This window comes from Panicum hallii, chromosome 6, assembly GCF_002211085.1.
Source record: "Panicum hallii strain FIL2 chromosome 6, PHallii_v3.1, whole genome shotgun sequence".
Classification (NCBI taxonomy): Eukaryota; Viridiplantae; Streptophyta; class Magnoliopsida; order Poales; family Poaceae; genus Panicum; species Panicum hallii.
This window is the reverse complement of record NC_038047.1, coordinates 43,047,675-43,069,421: the sequence shown is the minus strand read 5'-3', so window position 1 is coordinate 43,069,421 and position 21,747 is coordinate 43,047,675. Positions and strand designations below refer to the sequence as shown.

At 44.0% G+C, this 21,747-nt stretch overlaps 1 protein-coding gene across 2 annotated transcripts; it reads right to left on the bottom strand.

Moving 5' to 3' along the window:
* Window positions 1-9,748: 9,748 nt before the first annotated feature.
* LOC112896660 (UBX domain-containing protein 1-like) lies at window positions 9,749-17,454 on the bottom strand. Of its 2 annotated transcripts, none has more exons than XM_025964711.1 (14): window positions 14,849-17,454; window positions 14,698-14,755; window positions 14,031-14,126; window positions 13,624-13,700; window positions 13,201-13,271; window positions 12,539-12,593; window positions 12,195-12,244; window positions 12,021-12,102; window positions 11,801-11,871; window positions 11,639-11,720; window positions 10,896-10,973; window positions 10,738-10,812; window positions 10,279-10,398; window positions 9,749-10,195 (listed from the first exon to the last, which is right to left on the bottom strand). In XM_025964711.1, exons 3-14 carry the CDS (start codon window positions 14,122-14,124, stop codon window positions 10,013-10,015), a joined length of 1,038 nt encoding a protein of 345 aa, XP_025820496.1. In that variant the 5' UTR covers window positions 14,125-14,126; window positions 14,698-14,755; window positions 14,849-17,454; the 3' UTR covers window positions 9,749-10,012. The 2 variants fall into 2 exon arrangements, with proteins under 2 accessions (XP_025820496.1, XP_025820495.1); XM_025964710.1 differs by having other exon boundaries at window positions 12,195-12,256; window positions 14,849-17,453.
* Window positions 17,455-21,747: the final 4,293 nt, after the last annotated feature.

Genomic DNA, 21,747 nt, shown 5'->3' with positions numbered 1-21,747 from the left:
TCGTCGTCTGATGCCGACCCAGCGATTAACGGAACGGGGCCCCTGTTTTCCCGTCCCCAATGGGGCACACGCACACGGATGGAAAGGGGAAGAGGGTTGGTCGCCGGCACTTGTCGGTGCGGATGCCGCGATGGGTGGCGGTGGAGCCGGAAGCGGAGCTCGGCGCGCACAGGCGGCCTCCGGTTGGACGAGCGGCTCACCGCTCCTCGGTTCGGCTGGGCCGGGTACGAGGTTGGCCGAGGGGAATGTTCAGGTGGGGAGAATCGAATCGGAGATCGTTCGCCGGCGTCCGGCTCACCCGCTCTGCCAAACTACACCGAACCGCAACGCCTGCAACGGCCGCCGGCTTGCCAACCGGTTGGGCTCTGGGCGCGGCGAGAGCGACCGGTTCCGGCGTATCCTACGCCGAGAAAAGTAACGACCTCAGCGGTGCCGTGCAGGCCGAGCAAATTGTGATTAGAACTTGTGATGCTAAAGTTGTATCGCCTATAAGATGTAAAGGTGTGAGCAACAACCAAACATAGTTTAGAACTTGTGATGCTACTTAGTTTTTTAATTAATTTTACGAAATATTGGTAAGGCAAAGTAATAGTGAAAATCAAAAGGCGTAACTGTTATTCTTTGTAAACGCATGGAGTATTTTTGGTTCACCGGGCATTTCACAGATTTTATTGAGATGATAATGTGCACTTCCTGCCGTCCTTTTATTCTCAAATTCAGGGGGGGAAAACACAAACATGCAGTTGACAATTTCTACTTCTGCCGCCCCGTTGATGTGGCAGATTTGATTCTAATCCAAATTTATTACTCCCTCCATCTGAGTATATAAAGTGTAACCACCTCTGGTTTAAAGATCAAGGAATGTATTTAATTTTCTCTATCAACACTAGTATTGCTACATTGATGCGAGAGAACGTCTTGCTGCGGGAGGGGGGGGGGGGTGGTGTCGGGCACCAGCAGTAGTCCGCACACGCCGACCGGTTCCACGCCGCCACCATCGTCCTCGCATCACCAGGAATCGCCATGTCCGACACCTGCTCGCCCTCCGGTGCCCAACCTATATATGCATCAGGTTATTTACTTATAAGTAGTAGCTTATATATTATACATTACGATGGAAACGGGGTTCAGTAATTTTGATGTATGAGCGTATATACCTCTAGCTTGTGGGGTTGCCACCCGGAGGAGGAGGACGGCGGCGACGAGGGAGGCCATCTTGAGGCTAGGCGCCATGGCTGATCTTGATCTGCTGGGAGGTTCGCTCCCTCATCGTCCCTTTGCGATTTGGTACACTACGAAAGGAGGCGGCGTTGTATATGCAAAGTTGCAAACAGAAGGTTTCATTGCTTACTTCATTGCTGACTATGTTTGTCCAGATACATAGCTTGAAATACAATCTTTAAGGAACGGAGAGATTAATGTTTCCATTAAATTTGCCAGCCCATACATTACATTATTAAAACAAGATTAGTACAGCTTGCGCATGAGTGTGCTTATCTATAGCACCGACTTTAATGCTTTCTAAATGGAGTACTCCCTCCGTCCTAGGGGAAAAAAATAGTTTTGCTACGAATCTGGACAAACGCTTGCCAGACTGTAGCTAGAATTGTGTTATTTCTGGACGCTCCGTTTCAAATTGTAAATCATTTTAACTTTCCTATAGACATAATGTAAATCGCATAGCAAAAGCTACATATTTAGAGAAATGCAAAATGATTTACAATTTTTAATTAAGGGAGTAGTTTGTTGCCTTCTAAAGATTTTAAACTTTGTATGCTACCACGGTTCATTAAGTCTATTCTATTGTGTGGCCTTATCTCTCGATATCCTTTCTCGTTTGGCATGGTCTAAGTTTAAGACCCATGGAATGGGAGGCGATTAGCTATCACTGTTCACTGAAGATGATAAATTCTCCATTCATCACATGAAGCCAATCATCAGTCAGGGTTTATTGTAGAGAGCAGAGCAGCGGCCCATACACGGACAAATCGCATGCATGCATGGTTGATGGCCCTGAGAGAGGGGAGGAGAAGGAAGAGTACTTGGTCGCTCACATCACTTGCCTGCAAAAATCAGTTTGAAATAGAAAAAGAAAAATATACATCCTTATATCGATCATCCAAACTAAATTATGATTTCATCACAATTGTTTCTTGAGATAAGAAAAGTATATCTTGACATCACTTGGAATTTCTCCGCTGCGGGCTTGCACCATAGAATTTATTTTTCTGAAACCGTTGGTGGTCAAAACGGTCCGATGGCAGGTGGAGAAAGAGGAAACCTTGGACCTGCATCTCCTTCGTCCGAACGGAACGGCTTGCTAGGCCACAGGCCACCGCCACACCAAGATCACGTCAAGAACTTGTGGAACTCGTTGCCGGCCGGCGCCTGACAAAGCATCACATCATCACCCGCACACCCTTGCCTGCATCTTCTGTTTTGCCTACACGAAGGTCCAAAGGGGCCGGGGGGACCGATCCTGGCCGAGTGGCCGTCCTTGTGCTTTTTTCCACTTTCAACAAGATTTGTCTAGTTGACCGTAGTGGTACTCTAAAGTCTGAACCCTGGTGTAGATGACCTAGTAGATGTTCTGGCTTTCCGGAGTGACAAACTAATGAGAACGTCTCTCTATGAAATAGTGAAATGTGGCCTTTCGAAAAAAATGAAATAGTGACATGTGATATAAAGTACTCACTGGGTATGTATAATGCCTGTCATCTTTGATTACTTGTTCATAAATAGCAACAGTAGTTACAGAAATCCCAAATACCAATACATGATTTTCCATGCTGCTATGATGATACAAAGGTTTGACATGGTGTTACACACACTCTCTCTTTGCTATTTTTGCAAATAAGTTGGAATTATGTTAAACTTGAAAAAGTACATCCCCGTCATGGAAGCTGAGCTCGGGGCGCACAGGCCTTGCTCTGTGTGGCTCGGTCGCGTGTTCCCTCCTCGGCGTCTCGTACGCGTACTTGCGGGATGGTGGTGGCGGCGGCCTTATGAGTTCCGGTTGGACGAAGCGGCTCACCGCTCCTAGGTTCGGTCGGGCACGAGATTGGCCGAGGGGAATGTTTAGGTGGGGAGAATCCATTGAATCGGGAGATTGTTCGCTGGCGCTGGCGCCGCCTGCCCGGCTCACCCACTCTGCTAAACCACACCAAACCCAGACGCCTGCAACGACCGCCGGCTCGCCAACCGGACAGGCTCTGTGCGTGGCGAGAGCAACCGGTTCCGGTGTATCCTATGCCAAGTAAAGCAACAAGCTCACCGGTGCCGTGCAGAGCTGGCTCTAAGGGGGAGGCAGTGTGACCGCCGGGGGGCTATGGAGCTGGAGGGCCCAAAATCATATAGGTATATAGGTAATTAGTACATATAATTTTCTATTTGGCATAATAAATCTTTGAAAGCCCATGACAAACCTCATAATGGTTATTATTTTTAGTTTTTTATTACACTATTATTATATATTTTATGAGCTATACATATATTGCAAAGTAATTTTTATTATTCGTACCATATACTGCCATTTTGTAACTAAGCTCTTATCATGTTGCTTGCCCAAGAGCCCTTAAAATTATAGAGCCGGCCCTGGTGCCCTGCAGGCCGAGCCGATCGGCGGCGTCATCCCGGTGGTTAAGCTAACTCGAGCGTCACACAACTTTATTATCACTAGTATTTAGTACCATCTTTCGTAAAAAAATCATTAGTGTTAGGCTGATTTGGACACTGGCGCCCGTTTACTGGTCAAAGCGCAATCAGCCAGGTGTGGCCGGAATCTGCTGATGCTCTGTACAGCACTTGTTTTTTCTTCAGTTTATACTACTATCCGATTCCCTGGGTTTCCTCAATCATGCAGCGCGGGGTTTATCTGCTCTTGGTTTTTGTTGCCATCGCGGACGCCGACGGACAGCGACAAGGGCGTGTGGAAAAAGGCGCGACGAGCCGAGCCAGAACGATCCGGGCGCAGAAACGGTGGGAAGACCGGGTCTGCGGCCGCATGGCGCTCGCGGATTTGGAGGCTTGCGCGCGGCGCCGGGCGGGTGCGGACAGGGAACAAGGCTTCGGCGGCTCGGCACCGGCACGCGAGATTCCTGGCGTGCGGGGGCGAGCTGCGTGCCACGCGCGCGAGGGGAAGGGGGATTTGGGGGGTTGAGGCCGAGGAAGGAGAACGTGGGTGGGAGAGATCTGCCGAGAGCTTGACGGCTTCTTGGAACTGAAGAAGTTTCAGGAATCTGAAAGTGGTGTGTGGCTATTGGTGCTTTCAGAATCTGTGCCACTGACCCTCTAACCGAGAGTAGTGACAGAAGCAAGAGGCAGGCAGCAGCGCTTTTCTCCTGGTCAGAACTATCAAGCGGCATGGTCCAATCGCCCAATTCGGCCTGTTAGGGCAACCTCAAGTTTAGAGATGAAAATTATTAAGACCAAATTTCGCTAAACATCCAATCCAACCTCACATCACATGCGTGTCCATGCACGCAGAGCATAACAGTGACGCCTCCGTCGCTTTGAATGATACTGGAATGCTATTTAGAAGTTGGAACCATGAAGCGTCATTGGCTCTAGCATTTTGATGGGCCCGCTTGGTTTAGTAAGATCATTTCCAATGAAAGTGTTATAGAAGTATCATAAGTATTAAATATCGTACCACATCATCAAATTTACTGAGATGACAGAATTATTTATAAGGAGAGAGGAGAAGGGGTTTTATACAACGAGAGCACCAATTTGCTGATACGACAAAATTATTTATCAATTTTCCAGTCTTGATAACTGTTTGATAACCCTTCCCACTAGTAACAGGCCTAATGCTTTTTGGACGAAGAAATATTGTTCGTCTTGCCCCGGTCCAAATACAAGACGTGCACATGTTTCAAGACTCAACTTTGTAACGTTTGACCAACGATTGACCACCTAGTTCAGGATGGTAAAACTAAAATAACCCAACAGGGAATCATGTTAATGGTATGGACCGAAACCACTGTTAAGAATGGCAATTAGCCAAAAGCATGCTCCTAGGTAGCTAGGAATGGCACTCTATATATGGACCGAACCTACGGGCCTGTCTAGTCGAACACTCCTATCCTAGACCAGTGGCCTGGCCAATAAAGCTTGGCGCTTTTTCTTAGAATTCTGCGCCCACGTTCCCTGGATCGGACACACGGAGCGTAACGCAAACCAACTTGACCGTGTTGTGTTGTGCCTATCATTCGTCGGACTTCACCCGTGCATGGCATGGCACGATGCACACAGCACCACTCTGTTGGGTGGTGCGGGTGCACGCTGCACAGTGCACGGGCTATTTCCCTCTCGGGCAACAGTTGGAAGCTCCCGACCGGCGGGTTCCGGATCGCGGTCGATGGTAGCAGAGGGCTGAGCTGAGATGAGTGATGGACGGGTCACCGACGACGATGAGACAGCCCACGAGCCCATCCATCCATCCGTCTGCTCTTGTTGCTTCTCCTGTGCGAGCGACCGAGCTGCTGGTTGGATCGAGCGTCGACACGAGGACACGGAACGCCGCCGCAGCCCGGTGGTTGAGCCGCAGTAATCAGTTGCTCCGGGCCTCCGGCCTCCGCATGAAGCCACGAACCGAGCGGCCGGGCGGGCGCGGATCCCGCATCCGGCCCACGTACGCGCGCATTCACTGCCCCGGCCGGCCGGCCGGACCCCGGTAGGCGCCACCGCGCCAGGATCCTCCTCCGGCGGCGTTCGGGGAGGAAGCGAGGCGAGACGCGGAGGCGCACGGTGCCACGGCGGCATCGGATTCCATGTGCCGGCGAGGCGAGCGTGCGCATGCGCCCATCTCGGCCAATCAATTCTGCCGCGTGCCTGTTCCTGCCCGTTGGCCTCCGCGGCTCCGCCGCAGCCCCATCCCCGCCTGCCTTTGTCGGAGCTAACGTGCGAAACTCCAGCCTCTCCTCTGCCGCCACGCTGCCGTCGGCCGCTGCGCCCATGCCAGGAAGGCGGCAGGGACTGTTGCGTTGCGTGCATCGAGGCGGAGAAGCCGAGAAGCTAGAAGGAATCGACTTGCACTTGCTGGCGTTCTCCCTCGTGCCAGATCGATGCCCTGTCCGTCGATCGGACGGCTCGCCGCCTGCCTCTGCTACGGCCACAGTGGCCACTGTACTGGCCGCGACGCCGGTGTACGCGTGCATCAGCCAACAAGAGTCATGCGTCCAAGCAACCCGAACAGCAACGGAACAAGACACCGCCGTAGCCCGTAGCGCGTAGTACATCGGTACGTGCGTGAGTCGTGGAAGCAGATCCCTTGCCTTTAAGCAGCAGCAGTAGCGGTACTGCAGTGCTCGACACGCCGCGGCGATCGAGCTCCGCCCTCCTCGTGGCGCCAGCAATTATGAGAGCCCGTCCTTCGTATCCAAGGACAGCAAAAGGAGAAATCCAAAGCAGAGACCTCGATACAAACTGATGCCATGGAAAGTGCAGGACTTTTGTGCATTGTGCTCGTCCAACCTGACATTGTTTGTTTCTGAACGTTGGTCGAGAGAGACAAACTTGCAGAACTGGACGCACTCCATCCAGATCCAGGATCGAACGCTCCTACTGATGACCAGATGATTAAAACCCAACCCAGCAGAGCATCTGATCATCCTCATCTTGGCGTTCGGAAGGATGCATGCCATGCCTGATCCACATGGATTTCAGGAGGCGGCACCGGCACCTCCCCACCCGCCGGAATTGAAGCTCCCAAGTACATCGCAGAAAGCATGCCATGTGCCGGCAGGCAGCAGGGGTCGCTTCCCCCATCCTTTCCCTCGCTCCCGAGAAATAAAGCCATTCAATGCCTTGCCCCATTGGCAACGCAGTTTACTGCCTGACTGACCCTCCCCAGCTTGTACAAAGACCATGCCATGCCTCAATGTTCATGTACGACAGCGAACACAGAACGGTGGTGAGGAATACGAGTTGAAAAAAATAAAAATTGAAATAACTGAAACCCTTTCTCGTCAAAATTAGGCTCATGTACTTCTCGCGGAGGTTTCACCGTACTCCATCCGAAAGCTAAAACTTTTTTCATGGAATCCTTCTATCCATCCGGTGTACCCACTGCATGGAGCACCCTCAAACTCATAATTAAGGGAGAAAATTGATAACCATATATATTTCTTTTCTTATGCACAAATAGGAAATAGAGTAGTATAAATGGAGGGTACAAATTAAGCAGTATAAATTCTTTTCATACTAAATAAAGAAAGATATCCCTATCAATCAATCAATCAATCAGGAGGCTAATTGCAACATCAAAACGCGCACAATTAAGGGAGAAAATTGATCCATGTATATTTCTTTCCTTATGCACAAATTCAACTTATTAATATTTATTTCCTTACTTATGAATCACTCATACAGACAAATAGAAATAGAGTAGTATAAATGGAGGGGCATACATTAAGTAGTATAATTTTTTCAATGCTTAATTAAGATATCCCTATCAATAAATTAAGGGGCTAATTGCAGATGGTCTGATTGCCGCAGGAAGCCTCTCCAAAAGCATGATATCTCCCTACCTTCCATCATCGTACCTATAAAGTCATACACCTCTAGGATTAATCATTCACCTCATTGTTGCCGTTGCCGTGCCAAAAAGATACTATCATCTCATTTCTTCTTCCAAGGCAGCACCTCTCCGCCGATCTAAAGGAGGCTAAAGTTGCGCCAAGCATCTACTGCCACAAGAGCAACAAAATATCGCATCCAACGCCAAGGTCTGCCTCCTGCCCATGTTGCAATGTTTGTTGTGAAAACAGTTTTATGTTGTTGGTTAGGCAGGAGGTGCTATTCACTAGGGTGTTGAAATCATGTCTTAGGTCACCGGCGTTCCACATCGTCCGTGTTCCCCTGGTCGTCGTCGTCAACGTTCCTCGTTCTCCCCGCCCTCTCCGCTAAAGCAGACGCAACGACGGCAGCACCATTCCAAACGGAGGAGATACGGTGGTGGCTCCATCCCAAGTGGAGATGCCTAGCACCGCACGAAGGGACCACCGCGATGAATTGCCTCATCCCACTCTACCAGTCAGGTGCAGTCTCCTTCCTCTTTCTTCTAGTAATGGATTTCAGGTTGAGATTTTACATGCACCCACACCCCAATCCTGGGTGAGCCGATGGCCGCCACCCGCCCACCCTATCCCAGGTGGATGGGGCCGCATCGTTGGCAAAGAAGGCAAATGCGGTGATAGTGATCCACGCCCTCGTGAAGCAGGAGAATCCTTTCTCTTCCTCCTTGGGCCCTCAATGAATTACTTAGTGTTTATGGTAAACTAGCTCATTCTTTTCAAAAAGTGTTTTTATGTTGATGTTCTAAGTCTTCGTGAGTATAAGATGATTTTACACATTTTCAAGCAGATTCTAGACATTTTATCTTATCTTGGAAGCTTGGTTCTAGCATTACTTTTCGGTTGGTGCATTTGTCTTGTTTATATTAAGGTTTCTTGTTTATTATAGTTTGATGCAGTTAAATCATAAATATGTAAGATATGATTGGTTTTTTATCCTGTCTGAGAGACATTAGCATTGCTTTTTCCATATGGACATTTGGTTTTACAGCGGAGATATTTTTACTAGCAATCTTGCAAGGTCTGATTGGGCTGGTGAGGGAATGCAAAATGCTTGCTTCTATGGTCCACATTCCATTATGCGTGCATAATAAAATTCAATTAAGGGAATTGATAGCCTACAATTGCTTTATGATCATGATTTTATTTTCATGATAACAAGAATCACTTCTTATATTGAAACAGTTTTGTTGATAGTTAGTCTTTCATGTGCAAATTTACTGTATGGATTGATAATGTTAACTCTTTTTTTTGACGTTTTAATGCTTGATTAGCTCAATGATAAGGCAACATTCCGAGCCAATAAAGGATGTAAATGTTGATGATCCGATTGGAGGCAAGATCGTGAATAGAAATTATAGCGCGAGAATAGATGATAAATATTTTTTATGAGATAGATTGTAACAGGTTAATTAAATTCATGTAACCATGTAAAATAAATCTGCAATAGCATTATGCAACAAATTTGTTTTTTCTGTACCAACGTACAGATATTTAGCTTTCCTTCCTTTAAATGTTTCTTTTTATGAGAGGGTTACAATAGCATGTATGCAATAAATTGGATTTTTCTCCTTACTATAAAGAGAAGAACCCCTGTAATGGTAGGGATACGAAATTAATATTGCTTTCCATTGGATTTGCTTGCTCTTGCCATATTTGAAATATTTGTTATTTGATTGTTGATTACTCTTACAGTGGGGATGATCGATGTCTATGAATACACCAACAACTACAGAAACTTAACTAACACTATAATTAATGCTTGAATAATTATTATGTAATCAATAATAAAATTTGCTAATGTACATGTTGGCATATATGGGAGACATACATGGATCATAAATGTTTTTCTTTATTTCAATTCAATGCTACAAAGTTTCTTTGTTACTGTTCATTGTATTAAGTATTTTCATATATGAATATAAAGTTTTTTACTAGATCTTTTAAAACATGTGCTAAATTGTTGAATATAAATAATTATAGTATGGGTTAAGTTTTTTATTACCGAATATTTTTAATCTGTGCGATACTAAATTGTCAATTACTATATTCTTGTTTATAAATTTTCTCTTAAAAATATATCCTGTTTTTACTATAAAATATAAAATTACCATTTACTAGACTTTCTATAAATATAAAATTATCTATTTAATAGGTTTTCAATACACGTGCCGCTCGTCTCTACTAGTTGAAGAAAAAAAAAGAAACAAATGCAGCAGCTTCTACGGCAATGTACATTGTGGCATTTGATTTCTCCAGGATGAGATTGTTTAGTTCACTTCATGGACCTCTGTTGGGTGACTCTGTTCAACGGCACTGGCAACAGGGACAGATCCTGTCAGCCGTGACGGGCCGAGTGAAGTCCGTTCGGTGGCACACCCCGTTTCAGTCAGTACCTACGAGGCAGACGAGAACATCGATAATGGCTGCTCCGTTCACTTAGAGAGCAGCCCGAAGTAGGGGTTCTCCATGGCCGACGCGATCTCGACTCCGGCGGCGTTGAGGAGCGCCAGGTCGATCCCGTCCCTCGGCATCACCAGGTAGCCGCTGGCGCTGAGCCTCTGGAACCCGCACAGCTCCAGGAATTCTATGCCTCCTTGCAGGTTACCCACCCTGTCCTGTGGGGGAGAGAGCATGGCATGTGAACTGAAGATCTTGCAGGGATCGCAGCAAATATGAGCGCGACATGTTGCGATGTTACCTTGAAAATAGGGTTGCTGAGCCGAATCCTCCTGAACTTCTTCTCTTCTGGGTTCTTCACTATGTTGGCGATAATCTTCAACAGAGTTTGGTATGCTCTTGTGACTCTGGCACTGTCATCCTACAAGTGAAGTGACATACAACACATTTAACGGTTCCTAGCGTCCAAGTAACACAAACATCTGAATCCTGATGCCTTACTAGGTCATATTTTGCATTTCTTTCGTGATCGGTTATTGAGAAAAAATAACGAAAACAGGATCAAAACACAAGCTATATATGAAGGCAAATGCTGAACATGCCTGGAATACTAATCTAAACCAAGATGCAAAGGGCGCACTGTGTGTTTATTTTGGTATTTACATAGCACCACATTCAGAATTGCCGATGCTTCTGCACCAGTTGAAATGCATAAGAGCACAATGGATCAAAGTTAGTATCTGCAAGGAACCATTTTTACCTTGTGATTCTTCTTCAGAGTTCGCAGGCAATCTCTCAGTTGTTCTGAAGTTACAACGCGTTCAACAGGTTTTACCTGCAGTTAAGAAGCATGTGAGGAATGTGCTTTGGAGGTTTCGCCTCGTGACATGTAAAAGTATGGTGGAAAGACGTTTAGACCTTTGTGGGTGTTATGATCGCAACTGAAGCCCCAGCAGGATTTTCCTGTGGCAAACCAAGCCTTCTCCTTCTTTCTGCCTGCATAGAAGGATATGACTTAGGCATCGGGGTATATCACTGGAAAATTTTGGAGGAAAGAGCCAAATGAGATGCAGTTGCTGAAGTTTAAGGAAATGATGTCACTTTAGTGAAAGCAAGCGCCTTGAACATAATTCATGATTTGAATAAAGGTAAGCTTGACCATACCCAATGAGAACTACGTGGTTTAGTCATATCCATGCAGTGGTTTCTTCAACAACAAAAAAACATCCATGCAGTGGACGAAAAAAATATAAAGAAAGCCTGCGATACTTCATATAGTTGCGAAAACATATAGTGACAAATTTCCGATGCGGAATCAAAGATAATAAAATTTTTAAATAAAGGATTTATTGGATGACTTCTGAGCATGCTGCAAAAATTTAACTACAGTAAGGTGTAATGAAATGTTTGTACAATTAACAAGGCCATAGAAAAATATAACAATAAAAATGGCACACAAACAGAAAATGACTCCTCTAAAATAATGGACTCATTCTTCTGAACTATTAATACAAGATGGATTTAGGTCCAAATTCCAAGTGAGAAATTCTCATCTGCTACCATATCCACATACCACCTATCCAGAGAAGCCTCAGTACCGATTAAACCATTTGAATGACAAATAATTGTGTGTTGTGGGCCGAGGGCAAAAGGCAACATACCATATCATCTGCTATACGCTGTCGTATTCTATCTCTTGCTCTTTTCTCCTCCTCTTGATCTGCTATCCGAGTTTCTATCATGCTGCAGTAAACAAAAATATCACTTCTCCAATAAGCAATTTGGAGTTGGAAATATCATCATGACATGCATAGGGAACAAACCGCTTTCTTTGATTTTCCTCGAGAGTTCGCTTTGCTTCCATAAGATCTTTAGCAGCTTGAATCCTCTCCCTCTGTAGAAACAATAAGAAACATTCAGCTGACAAGAAAACTTCCAGATGATATACTTAAATCTAGTATAAGCAAACACATTTTGTTCTTCCTTCTATAGTGTTATGATTTTTTTTTACTTCTTAGAAGTATGAAAAAAAAATCACAATACCTGACCATCTTGTAATTGATTCCGTATTCGCCCTCTTGTTCTTCCTTCCTCATCTCGTTTTTGCTTATATAGTGCTAATATCCTGAGAAGTACAGGAGGGTTACTAGGGTGAATGCGTGATAAACAAAATGTGAGCAGCTTAATAACTGTATCTATCCAAAGCAAGGTATAAACCTCTTTCTATCTTCTTCCTCCTGTTCATCTGCATTTAATTCTCGTTCCAACTGGGATGTCTCCTAAAAGGGAAGTTCCGGTGTGACACAAAATAATAGAAAGAATGAAGCACTAATTCCAGATCATATGAGGCAGAAAGACAAGATGCTAGCAAATGGCAGCGACATGGTAAATTATAATAAAATGATAAAGCAAAAATGGATGAATGTTGAAAGAGTGATTATATTCCAAACCTTCGCCATAGCTTAAGCTTTTGGCTAAATTTTTCGTTGCATGGAACTCAATATGTTATGAAATTTGATAGGAAACATCTAAGATATCAAAATTAGGAAGTAACCAAGTACATTCTGTCTTCCTGTTTCAGTTCGTTCTTCTGGTTTCTGCTCCTGCACGGTATCCCTGCAAGACAAGCATGCCATACAATTCATACTACTGCAACAACGTAGCATAGCAAACAAAAGAAATGCCGATCAGAACATGCATTGAGTCACCTGAGTATTTCTTTTTTCAAAAAATCATTTAACTATGACATATGACTTTGTTTTATTAGACCTACATTGTGCATTGATGCTATACCATACTGACACAAGTACAGTTACAAGAACTAACACAATCACTAATCGCATGCTAGTATTTTTCTAGTGCATCGCCCAGAAGTGAAAACTTAAAAAGTGCGCAGGCTGAAGGACAGGTTTTGCCCCCACGTGGCTGTTTCATTAAAAAGATAATGACACTTAACAATAAGTCATGTGACATCCCCAAGAAGAACGAGAAGAAAATTTTTCCTTGAGGTGACAGATCAGAACTTTAGGTAGCATTATATGGCATCCCACACTGACTCTGTCACCCATTTGAAATATGCTTTAGATTGCAGATTCCTCAATACAGGTAGATATTTAACAGTCTTACTAAGGAATTGATGGTTTTTCCACTGAAATAGTGCTATGATATTTCTATAGCAAACCATATATGAAATCATTTGAGGAATAAAAAGTTAAAAACTAACCTCATTCCTCGAATGTCATTTCTTACTTCATTTGATGTGTCACCGCATTCGATGGTGATTTCTCTTGGAACCTAGACCGTTCAAATTTCAAGGGGACAATCAAAACAAATTGTTTGAATGAAGTGACACTGTGATAGTAATGTTCGCATGACAATCCAACTGGTTCCCATGAAAACAGAAATATAACGTAAGTCCTAAGTATTATGATGCCAGTTGCTTCAGATTAACATTTGAAAAGGTTAGAAGCTACAGTCTCAGACAAAATAAATTCGTGGTTATGCATATGTACAGAATAGCTTGCTGTCAAATTGCATGAAACTTTTTATACTTCCCTTCATTGAGAATAATATCAAAACGCATAATAATGTACATGAGAAAGGACTTCTGCTAATGAAGAATATTTGCATTGTAGAAATAACCTACCAATGGTAGCTGATCAATGTCTGGGTCACTTTCATGTTCCAGAAGCCAGTTTACAGCAGATTCAAGATTGGAATTACCTGGTCAAGACATTTGGTTATCTCTCCAATTCACTGAACTACGTACTAAAGAAACAATATACTGAATATTTACAAGAAATATGTTGCCAGAGCTTCAGTCAATCGCAGAATTTGCATCTTTTATGAAACAACATATCTATCAACAACAATAATGAAACAGATAGAACAAAGAAACAGGCATGGAAGGATGAGATCAATACACAAACATAACATTAGCAACCATAGAAATATCTTCTAGTTATCTATTTGGCCCATTATCAGCCTATCTTCAGTAAAGAAAAACAGTGTCATACAAGATCTGTACCTGTAAGTTCGTTTGAATGGACATACCTGAAAAATGGAGTGCCCTAATTGAACGGGTGGTTGGGAATCCCATGGCTTCAAGTTCACCAAGCATTTTCTTGTCAACTTGTGGGACAGCCATAGCTTTAGGATTGGTCAGCAAAAATTAGAGCAGTCCAATTGCTACAAATGCAAAACTAGAGGGAGTTGATAAGGGGAAGAACATGTAGCCACACGAAAATATTGGTTCAGTTCAAGTAGATGTTCCATACAACTAAGAATTAATTAGACAAAATAGTTGTGTAAGCACAAACAATTTCAAAAATTACCGCTGACTGCATGTCCCCCATGATATGATATAATTTGAGCTCTGAATGAGGAGATCTATGTGCAGCTATTTTGTTTTTATGTCTAACATGAAAGTTATAATGTTCTAGAGTTTACATTGGAACTAACATCTGTGTAGCATCTGTAACCTGTGATACGTTAATTCTTGGTCTGTTGGCCTTAATCATTATACATGGAAGAATAGGTACGCCACAGACAGCTAGCCTGAAATTACAAGTCCTAATGGAACGGCACAAGAACTAGAAAATGGAAGCAACGGAAAAGCTTAAGATTGAACAAGTTTGATGAAGAAATTCACAAGATCTCTAGGTTGCATTGAAATTTGGATGACAGAACAAGTTGATGAAATGATGAGAAGAAAATTTACCTTTTCAAAGTTCTTTCCTTGCTTTGTAATTCTGGATCCAAGCTGGTGTATGAATCCCCTATAAGTAGAGCAAAGAGCTATGCGTTACTGCAAATGGAAAGGGAAGTAGGAAAATTAGATGTAGAGGATTGGGGCTTTGCTTCTTCTGTACTTCATTCTTGTCTTTTCTTCCCAGATGGGTCTTGTGGTGATCTCAGGAGACTCGGGTGACTTCTTTCCTCCTGCAGTTACTTATACCTTCCTTCCTGCTTAGGATTTCCCTCTAGAATCAACAGCCTGCTCATAACGAGATTGATTCCTTTGTTTGGGTTACAACTTACAATCTCAATCAAGGCACTAAGAAACTCAATTACAGAGTAATATTGAGGTTTTACAGTATGACAAGCATTAGATGGTGACAGCCAGTATACAATTGAATTGCCTTGTCAACGTTGCCTTAGGATGTTACATCCTGACTTTTTGTCACCACTGCCTTGCAGAAGCTCATCAGATATATCCTTTTGGTGGAAAGAATACAAGGATTGTTAGTCAAACTTCCAAGCACATGGACATGTAAAGCTCTTAAATAAGAAACATGGAGACAAATGGCAGCATCAGCATGTAGCAGTAGCACTGCACAGCCGTGCTCTCCAAAGGTAAACATTTTGCAACCACTAGCCAAACGAAAGGTATTAGCATGGTCAATTTCTGTCCTGCATGGTCACTTCTGCAATCCACGAGTCTGATAAAGTGCCCAGTGCCATCACCCATACTCCCGTAGTACTAGTTGCCTCGTTGGAGATGAGTAACATCAGAAGTGTGGTGACATTGTGTTATCCAATGTTCATGGAGCCCCATATATCTCAGTAATATAACTAAGCAAGTCAATTCGCCCCACGATCATGGAGAAGAGAAGAAGGGTCAAATTTCCTCTTTGACCTGGGAACCTGCATTGATGCTTTAGTGAATCCCCCTCCTTCACTCAATCCTGATCTGGTTCAAATCCTGTCATGGAACCATTCCATTCTGTAAAACTGTGTTCAGCTGGACTGGAAGTTACACAGGAGTATGCATGTCTGATAGAAGAAGAAAAACTTGTTTAGGTGAAAGAAACAGAGTACACAATCACAATGCTGAGCAAAATGGAAATTCACAACCACTACATCAACTACAACGTTCGACGAAAAAGAGAAAATCCCCATGCTACTACAGACTACTATAATTGCTGCTAAAGAACACGGGCTAGAGAGTACATAGCTTCCGGCCCAAGCTGGGGTTCAAAGACTCATTTGATCACCGAGAGCTTCTGAATTCAGATTATTCCCTGCCCTGTCTGAGCTTCTGTACCCATGCACTTGGGCTCACCAAACTTGAGACATCTCCTATCCCCAACACTTTCCATCCCTGCAAATACCAGTAATAGCTGGTTATGGAGAATTTTGAAATTTCTTCAACTATCGGACAAGCAATATGAAAGCATAATGATTCATACAATATGGAGATAGAACTATAAATTGATCTTTTGTTTTAAAATATTGATTAGGAAAAGAATGGCAGACAACTTGCAACCGCAATCATCATTTTAATAATCATGAAGATATTGGACACTATTGGACACTATTTGCAACCGCAATACGGCTCTAAGTTGAACTGCTAGCAGAATTACAGTTGTATCAATCATTGCAATATTTGAACCTGTAAATATTCAGACCAACCTTTGCTCAAACGTACTAGCAGTTAACAAGCTACAAGAGCTCACAGGTCAAATCAATAATGCTTAGCAAAACTTCGTACCGATTGGCACTAGGATTTGTCTAACAGCTTCTGGAAGAGTTAGCCAAGCAATCTTCTCGAGTTAATAAAAATTGCAGTGGCAATCTCCACTGACAGAGTTAATAAAAATAGACATACAGCTACTTCTTTTTCTCCCTTTTCGCTTGCATTTCTGCTTATGCAAAATTGAAGCAAGAAAGCTAGCAGCTACTCTGATTGCTGATATTGGTCAGATTCACACAATTAAGTGTGTCCAGTCAGGTAATGATAGTGAGAATAATACATTCACAGGTAATGACTTTCTGGGCAGAAGTGCCAATTAGAACTAATTCCAAAATCAGCACTTTGGAGAGCAGTTAGAAAGGAGGAGGAGCAATTCAACATGATGGTGCAGTACCAGGAATTGGAGGATCAACCACTCCTGCAATGCACAAATCAATAAACAAGCTAATCTGCGCGAAACAATTCCCCTGTTTCCTACGCCACCGCTCTGACGACGACTGGTGATGCTGCAACAGAAGGAAGCGACAGCAGGAAGGGTCGTGAGCTCCCGCTGATCCTGCGGTTCGACGGCGGTGGGTTCCGCTCCGACGACGAGTGGCGAGCCAAGAAGGGTGCGAGTCTGTGAGATCGATCGGAAGGACAGGCCATGGGGCGCGGGAAGGTGGTGCTGCAGCGGATCGAGACTAAGATCTTGTTCTCCAAGCGCCGGAACGGCCTGCTCAAGAAGGCGTACGAGCTCTCCATCCTCTGCGACGCCGAGGTCGCGCTCGTCCTCTTCTCCCACGTTGGCCGCCGTTGAGGGGAAGCAAGGAGGGCGGCGCTTACCGGGAGAGGGGAAGGAAGAGAGGGCGGCGGAGGGGTCGCCGTCGGGACTGTGCTGCGCTGGCACGCCGTCACCTCGCGCCGCCGCCTCGTCACCTCATGCCGCCAGCTCTCCCCCGCGTGTTGGATTGGTTCCGGAGGGAAAGGGGTGGGGATTCATTCCTGGGGAGACCAAATCGGGCCAGACTTCTTTCTACGCCGGGCCAAAATAAATAGACCTTTCAAAGTTAGCCTGGATTAAAAATATACGGGAGCAAAACAGCCTAACCGAACGGGCCTAAGGGAGAAAAATTTTTGGTGAAGACCCCTGCCATTGGGTCTGCCGTTGCAGGTGATCTGCGATTCGGACGCCACCCGCCGGGCCGCTGCCATCCTCTCCAAACCTTGTGACGTCGTTGTCCACCGCGCTGACGTCCATACCGCGATCGCCGAAGTCCACGCGCGACTGCACCTGCACCGGACTGAGGGCGTGATTGGTTTCCTTCCCAGCCGAGCCTGGCTGTACCAGGAACCAGGCCCCCGAGGGCCACGCTGAATCAATGCAAGAACAGTGTGTTTGGTTGCCTGCTTTTGTACAACCAGGCTCGTGCTAGCAGCTATTTGGTTGCATGTATGTAAAAACACTTCTAACATGCAGATGTAGGTAAGTTTGATTGATTGCCTGGTTACAAGAAGGTGCAGTCACCTCTTGCATGCAGTGGTGATATTACCACCATCCAGATGAGCTATGGAGGCTAAATAACAGCAACTTTCCAACCAAGATTACATCATTTCCAAACTAAAATTACAATAACTAGATTCTAAACTAATATTATTGTTCCTCTTTGGCTCAGCCTGACAAAAGAAAAATTATATGTAAATCCACCATGGATTTTTCTCTGGTCTGGTGACCCTTGTAACATTTCATATATGTCTTAACATCACAAATACATTGGCCGAGAGTTAAATTGAAAACAGCACAAGGAAGAAGTGAAGTGAGGTAGATCTATGGTCCTGCGTAAAAAAGAATAAAGATGATGTTTACTATCCGGAACTGCAAAGATGGCAAATAGTAAGAATAAATTAAAATTCCACGTACTAAGAACCAGATCTTTTACCTTAAAATAAGTCAACAACTCAGATCCACTCGATTGCTGCAGATTTGAGAAGGGAAAGTGAGGCATGGCATGAGATCTGCATCAAATCTTAAGGTAAATAAACAGTGGAAGGTGAGGAAAATGGATGGGCGAAAGGATAAATCACTAGCCTACGCAGAGATCTAGAAACTCCCTACTGCAAAATAAAAATAGGATAGACGAGAGGCTAGAGCCTGTAGCCAATCCACGATGAGCAGAAGGAAACCGAGAAGAGAAGAAGATAACAGATAGAAGAGACGAGGAAGATAAAGGAGAGCTCACTTGGCGGAGAAAGCAGAGAATGGAGAGAGAGCGCTGGCGGTGGGGGTGAGGATAAGGCCAATCGGTGGTGCGAAACGAGGACAATAACTCAAACTATTCTCGCGCGTATGCGCTCAGCTGCAAGCACGCTCGCGAGTTGCACCGCGCCAGCTAGGCTCTAGGGAAACGCCCAAAAAATCTGTATCCCGCGAGCCAGGCTCGGGAGCGCCTTTTGCATCCCGAGGGCCTGGCTCAATAGCCGGTCCAGGCAACCAATCATGACGAGGTTGCACCCCACGGGCCTGGTTGGGCTGAATGCAATCATCCAATCACTACTGATGATGCAGTACTGATGCAACATGTAATTGTGAGATGCAGCACGTGCTGATGATGCAAATGTGTAATGGAGATGTGTGAATAAACATATGCCTTATGGCCATCACATGCAGTCACTTTGAGTTGTATTTAATTTCTTACCTAGCATCAGATAGAGAATTCTCCTGTATGAAACTAGAGCCTAATCTATTTGCCAGGTTCATTCCACGTACATTTTCCTAATCTATTTGTCATGTTTCAGTTTGTAGATTAGAAAGCATCCAGCTGATTTACTACATTTGTGCCGTGTTTCCATTTATTCTCATAACTTGTGTGTGGCATTTGCAGCTCTTGGCAAGGTTTAAGAATGCACACCACAAGCAAATATTGGAGGAGCTACTACTGTAAGTTAATCCCTGGTTCTTTTGGATAATTTATTTATGTCTTCTAACTTCAACAGTTAAAATAAGTTAAATTTAACTAGGCACTCTTCTTGTTATTTGCAGCCATATGTATGAAACAAACATATATATTCAGTTTCTTTAACTGCTTTCATTTAATTCATGCAGAAATTATGAAACTAGGTTCTTAGTGCATAATTTTGGAAAGCAGATAAAATAAACTATCCATTAGGTGCTTGTGAGCAGTTTTTTTCAATTCAAAGTGCAAGACTGATTTATTTTCCATGTGATAAAGCTTTCGTGCTCATTTTAATTATCACTTGTGGTGGCACTCATAGGGAAAGGAAGACTTGAATTCTTACTCTGAATTAAAAAAATAGAGACCAAATTAATATCTTTTTCCAGCTTCTTTGTTCAGCTAAGCAAAAGTAGAAGGTGCAATTGATATTATCGTTTTAGTTGCCATGTCTGAATTGGATATCCTGATGTACTTAGATTTGTTAAATTTAAAAACTATTATTTATATGATTGCATGTGGATATTAATAAGACTAAAAAATTATATTTTTATGATTTTATATATCTACTATTATGAAACTATATTTTATTATCCGTAGCAACGCACGGGCATGAATCTAGTTCACGTAGAATTTATTTCTTTGTTTTGTACTGTGCCCGTCCAATACGCCTTTCAACTTTCCAAGTGTCCACAAGCAGCAGGAGAAAAACAACTTCTTTATTTGAAAGATGGGCATAGGATTCATTAATCGGTGATTAAAGTAGTGTACGGCCTCGGGCAACGGCTAACGCAGCCCAAGCTGTGCACTGAAAAGCTAACAAGATGAATGAACATGAGGAAGACTATGCGGTAAGTTCAAGTTTCATCGGCATTATGGAGAGTGGAATTATGTAATATTGGACATCAAGCTTTGATTGTTCCTTTAATCCAAACAGGGGCCGATCTTTTTCCAAAAAAAAAACAGGAGCTGACAACTTGAGCCATATCTCTAAAATTTGGGTGCTGAGGATCCACCTGGGATTGAAATGGAAAAACTAGTGGATTGCTTGCCTCCTGTGAGGTGGCTTGGAACTTGGATGAAAAGACAACATGCTTGAAATGGAAAAACAGGGGCTGACAATATGCTTCATCAGGAATCACCATGAAAAGGGTTCGAGAGCTTCACAAACTTGGCGTTCGCAACAGCTCTTGAGAAATTTCAAACACATTTTCCGGATTCAATTCCGAAACACATGGTTCTTTTTGTAAAATCGAATTCAGAGCGTGTTATCGGTGTGGAAATCCATCAACCGAGACGTGCCGGACTGCCGGCCTCGTTGAAAGGATCGATGGACCAAGAGGGGGGGTGAATTGGACCTTTTTCAATTTCTAAAACAAGGTAAAGCAACCTTAACCTATGCAAAGCTAGAAAGGCACCAATTCACCAATCGGGTAACTAAACTACCTACGCAAACTAGGATAGATAAAAAGAGGTAAATCCAAGTAAGGTAGAGCTAACTAGTGATCCCTAAATCAAGCACATGAATAAATTGCATGAAAGATAATGCTTGAATAAGTGAAAGGGACAAGGGACAACCGGATTTTTTTCCCGTGGTATCGATGTGTTGGCACACACCCCTAATCCACGTTGTGACACTCACAAAGAGTATTGTCACCTCCCAAGTCACAAAGACGAGGGTGCTCACTAAGAGTCTCCGTTCACCATCCCAGTGTGGTGGAGATCAAACCACGTACAATCTTCTTCTTCTCCGGGCTCCCACAATTCTTGGCAAGCTCCACGAGAATCACCTCGATCACCAAGATCGCCTAGGTGATGCCAATCACCAAGAGTAACAAGCTAAGACCTTTCACTTGAGCAAGAACCGATCACCAAGAACGGATGCACACAAGCTTCTCTCTACTCAAGTCCTTAATCTTGCTTTTTGAATGATTGAATGAACAAGTGTGTGAAATAATGAAGCTCAAGGTGGCTCTTGACTATAGTATAAGTGTTTGGATGTTGCCTCGTGTCAAGGAACAGTAAAATGACCCATTGGAGGGGTATATATAGGCAGGTCACACGAATAGAGCCGTTGGAGAAAAAGCTGCCAGAAAACTGCGTAGCGCCGGTTAATCCGACGTACCTCCAATAGTCATCGTCGGTTTAACCGGTGAATGTAAACTACCCCTTCTGAAAACTAGCCGTTACAACTTGGGCAGATCAACCGATGCGTCATCGGTTTAACCGGTGAGTGTAGTTGTCACTGATCAACTAAAAAACCAAGTCTCTGGACAACTGCACCGACGTCCAATTTCAAATATCATCGGTTTAACCGGTGTGTTGACTTGTCCAGACTCTGCTGACCTCGTTTAACCGACGTATA

Excerpts from the sequence above, each read along its gene's own strand:
- LOC112896660 (XM_025964710.1), bottom strand. The coding sequence starts at position 14,124 with ATGGCTGTCCCACAAGTTGACAAGAAAATGCTTGGTGAACTTGAAGCC. Across the intron at positions 10,399-10,737 it reads CTCTGAAGAAGAATCACAAG|GATGACAGTGCCAGAGTCAC; the intron begins GTAAAAATGGTT and ends CTTCACTTGTAG. Across the intron at positions 10,196-10,278 it reads TCAGCAACCCTATTTTCAAG|GACAGGGTGGGTAACCTGCA; the intron begins GTAACATCGCAA and ends TCTCCCCCACAG.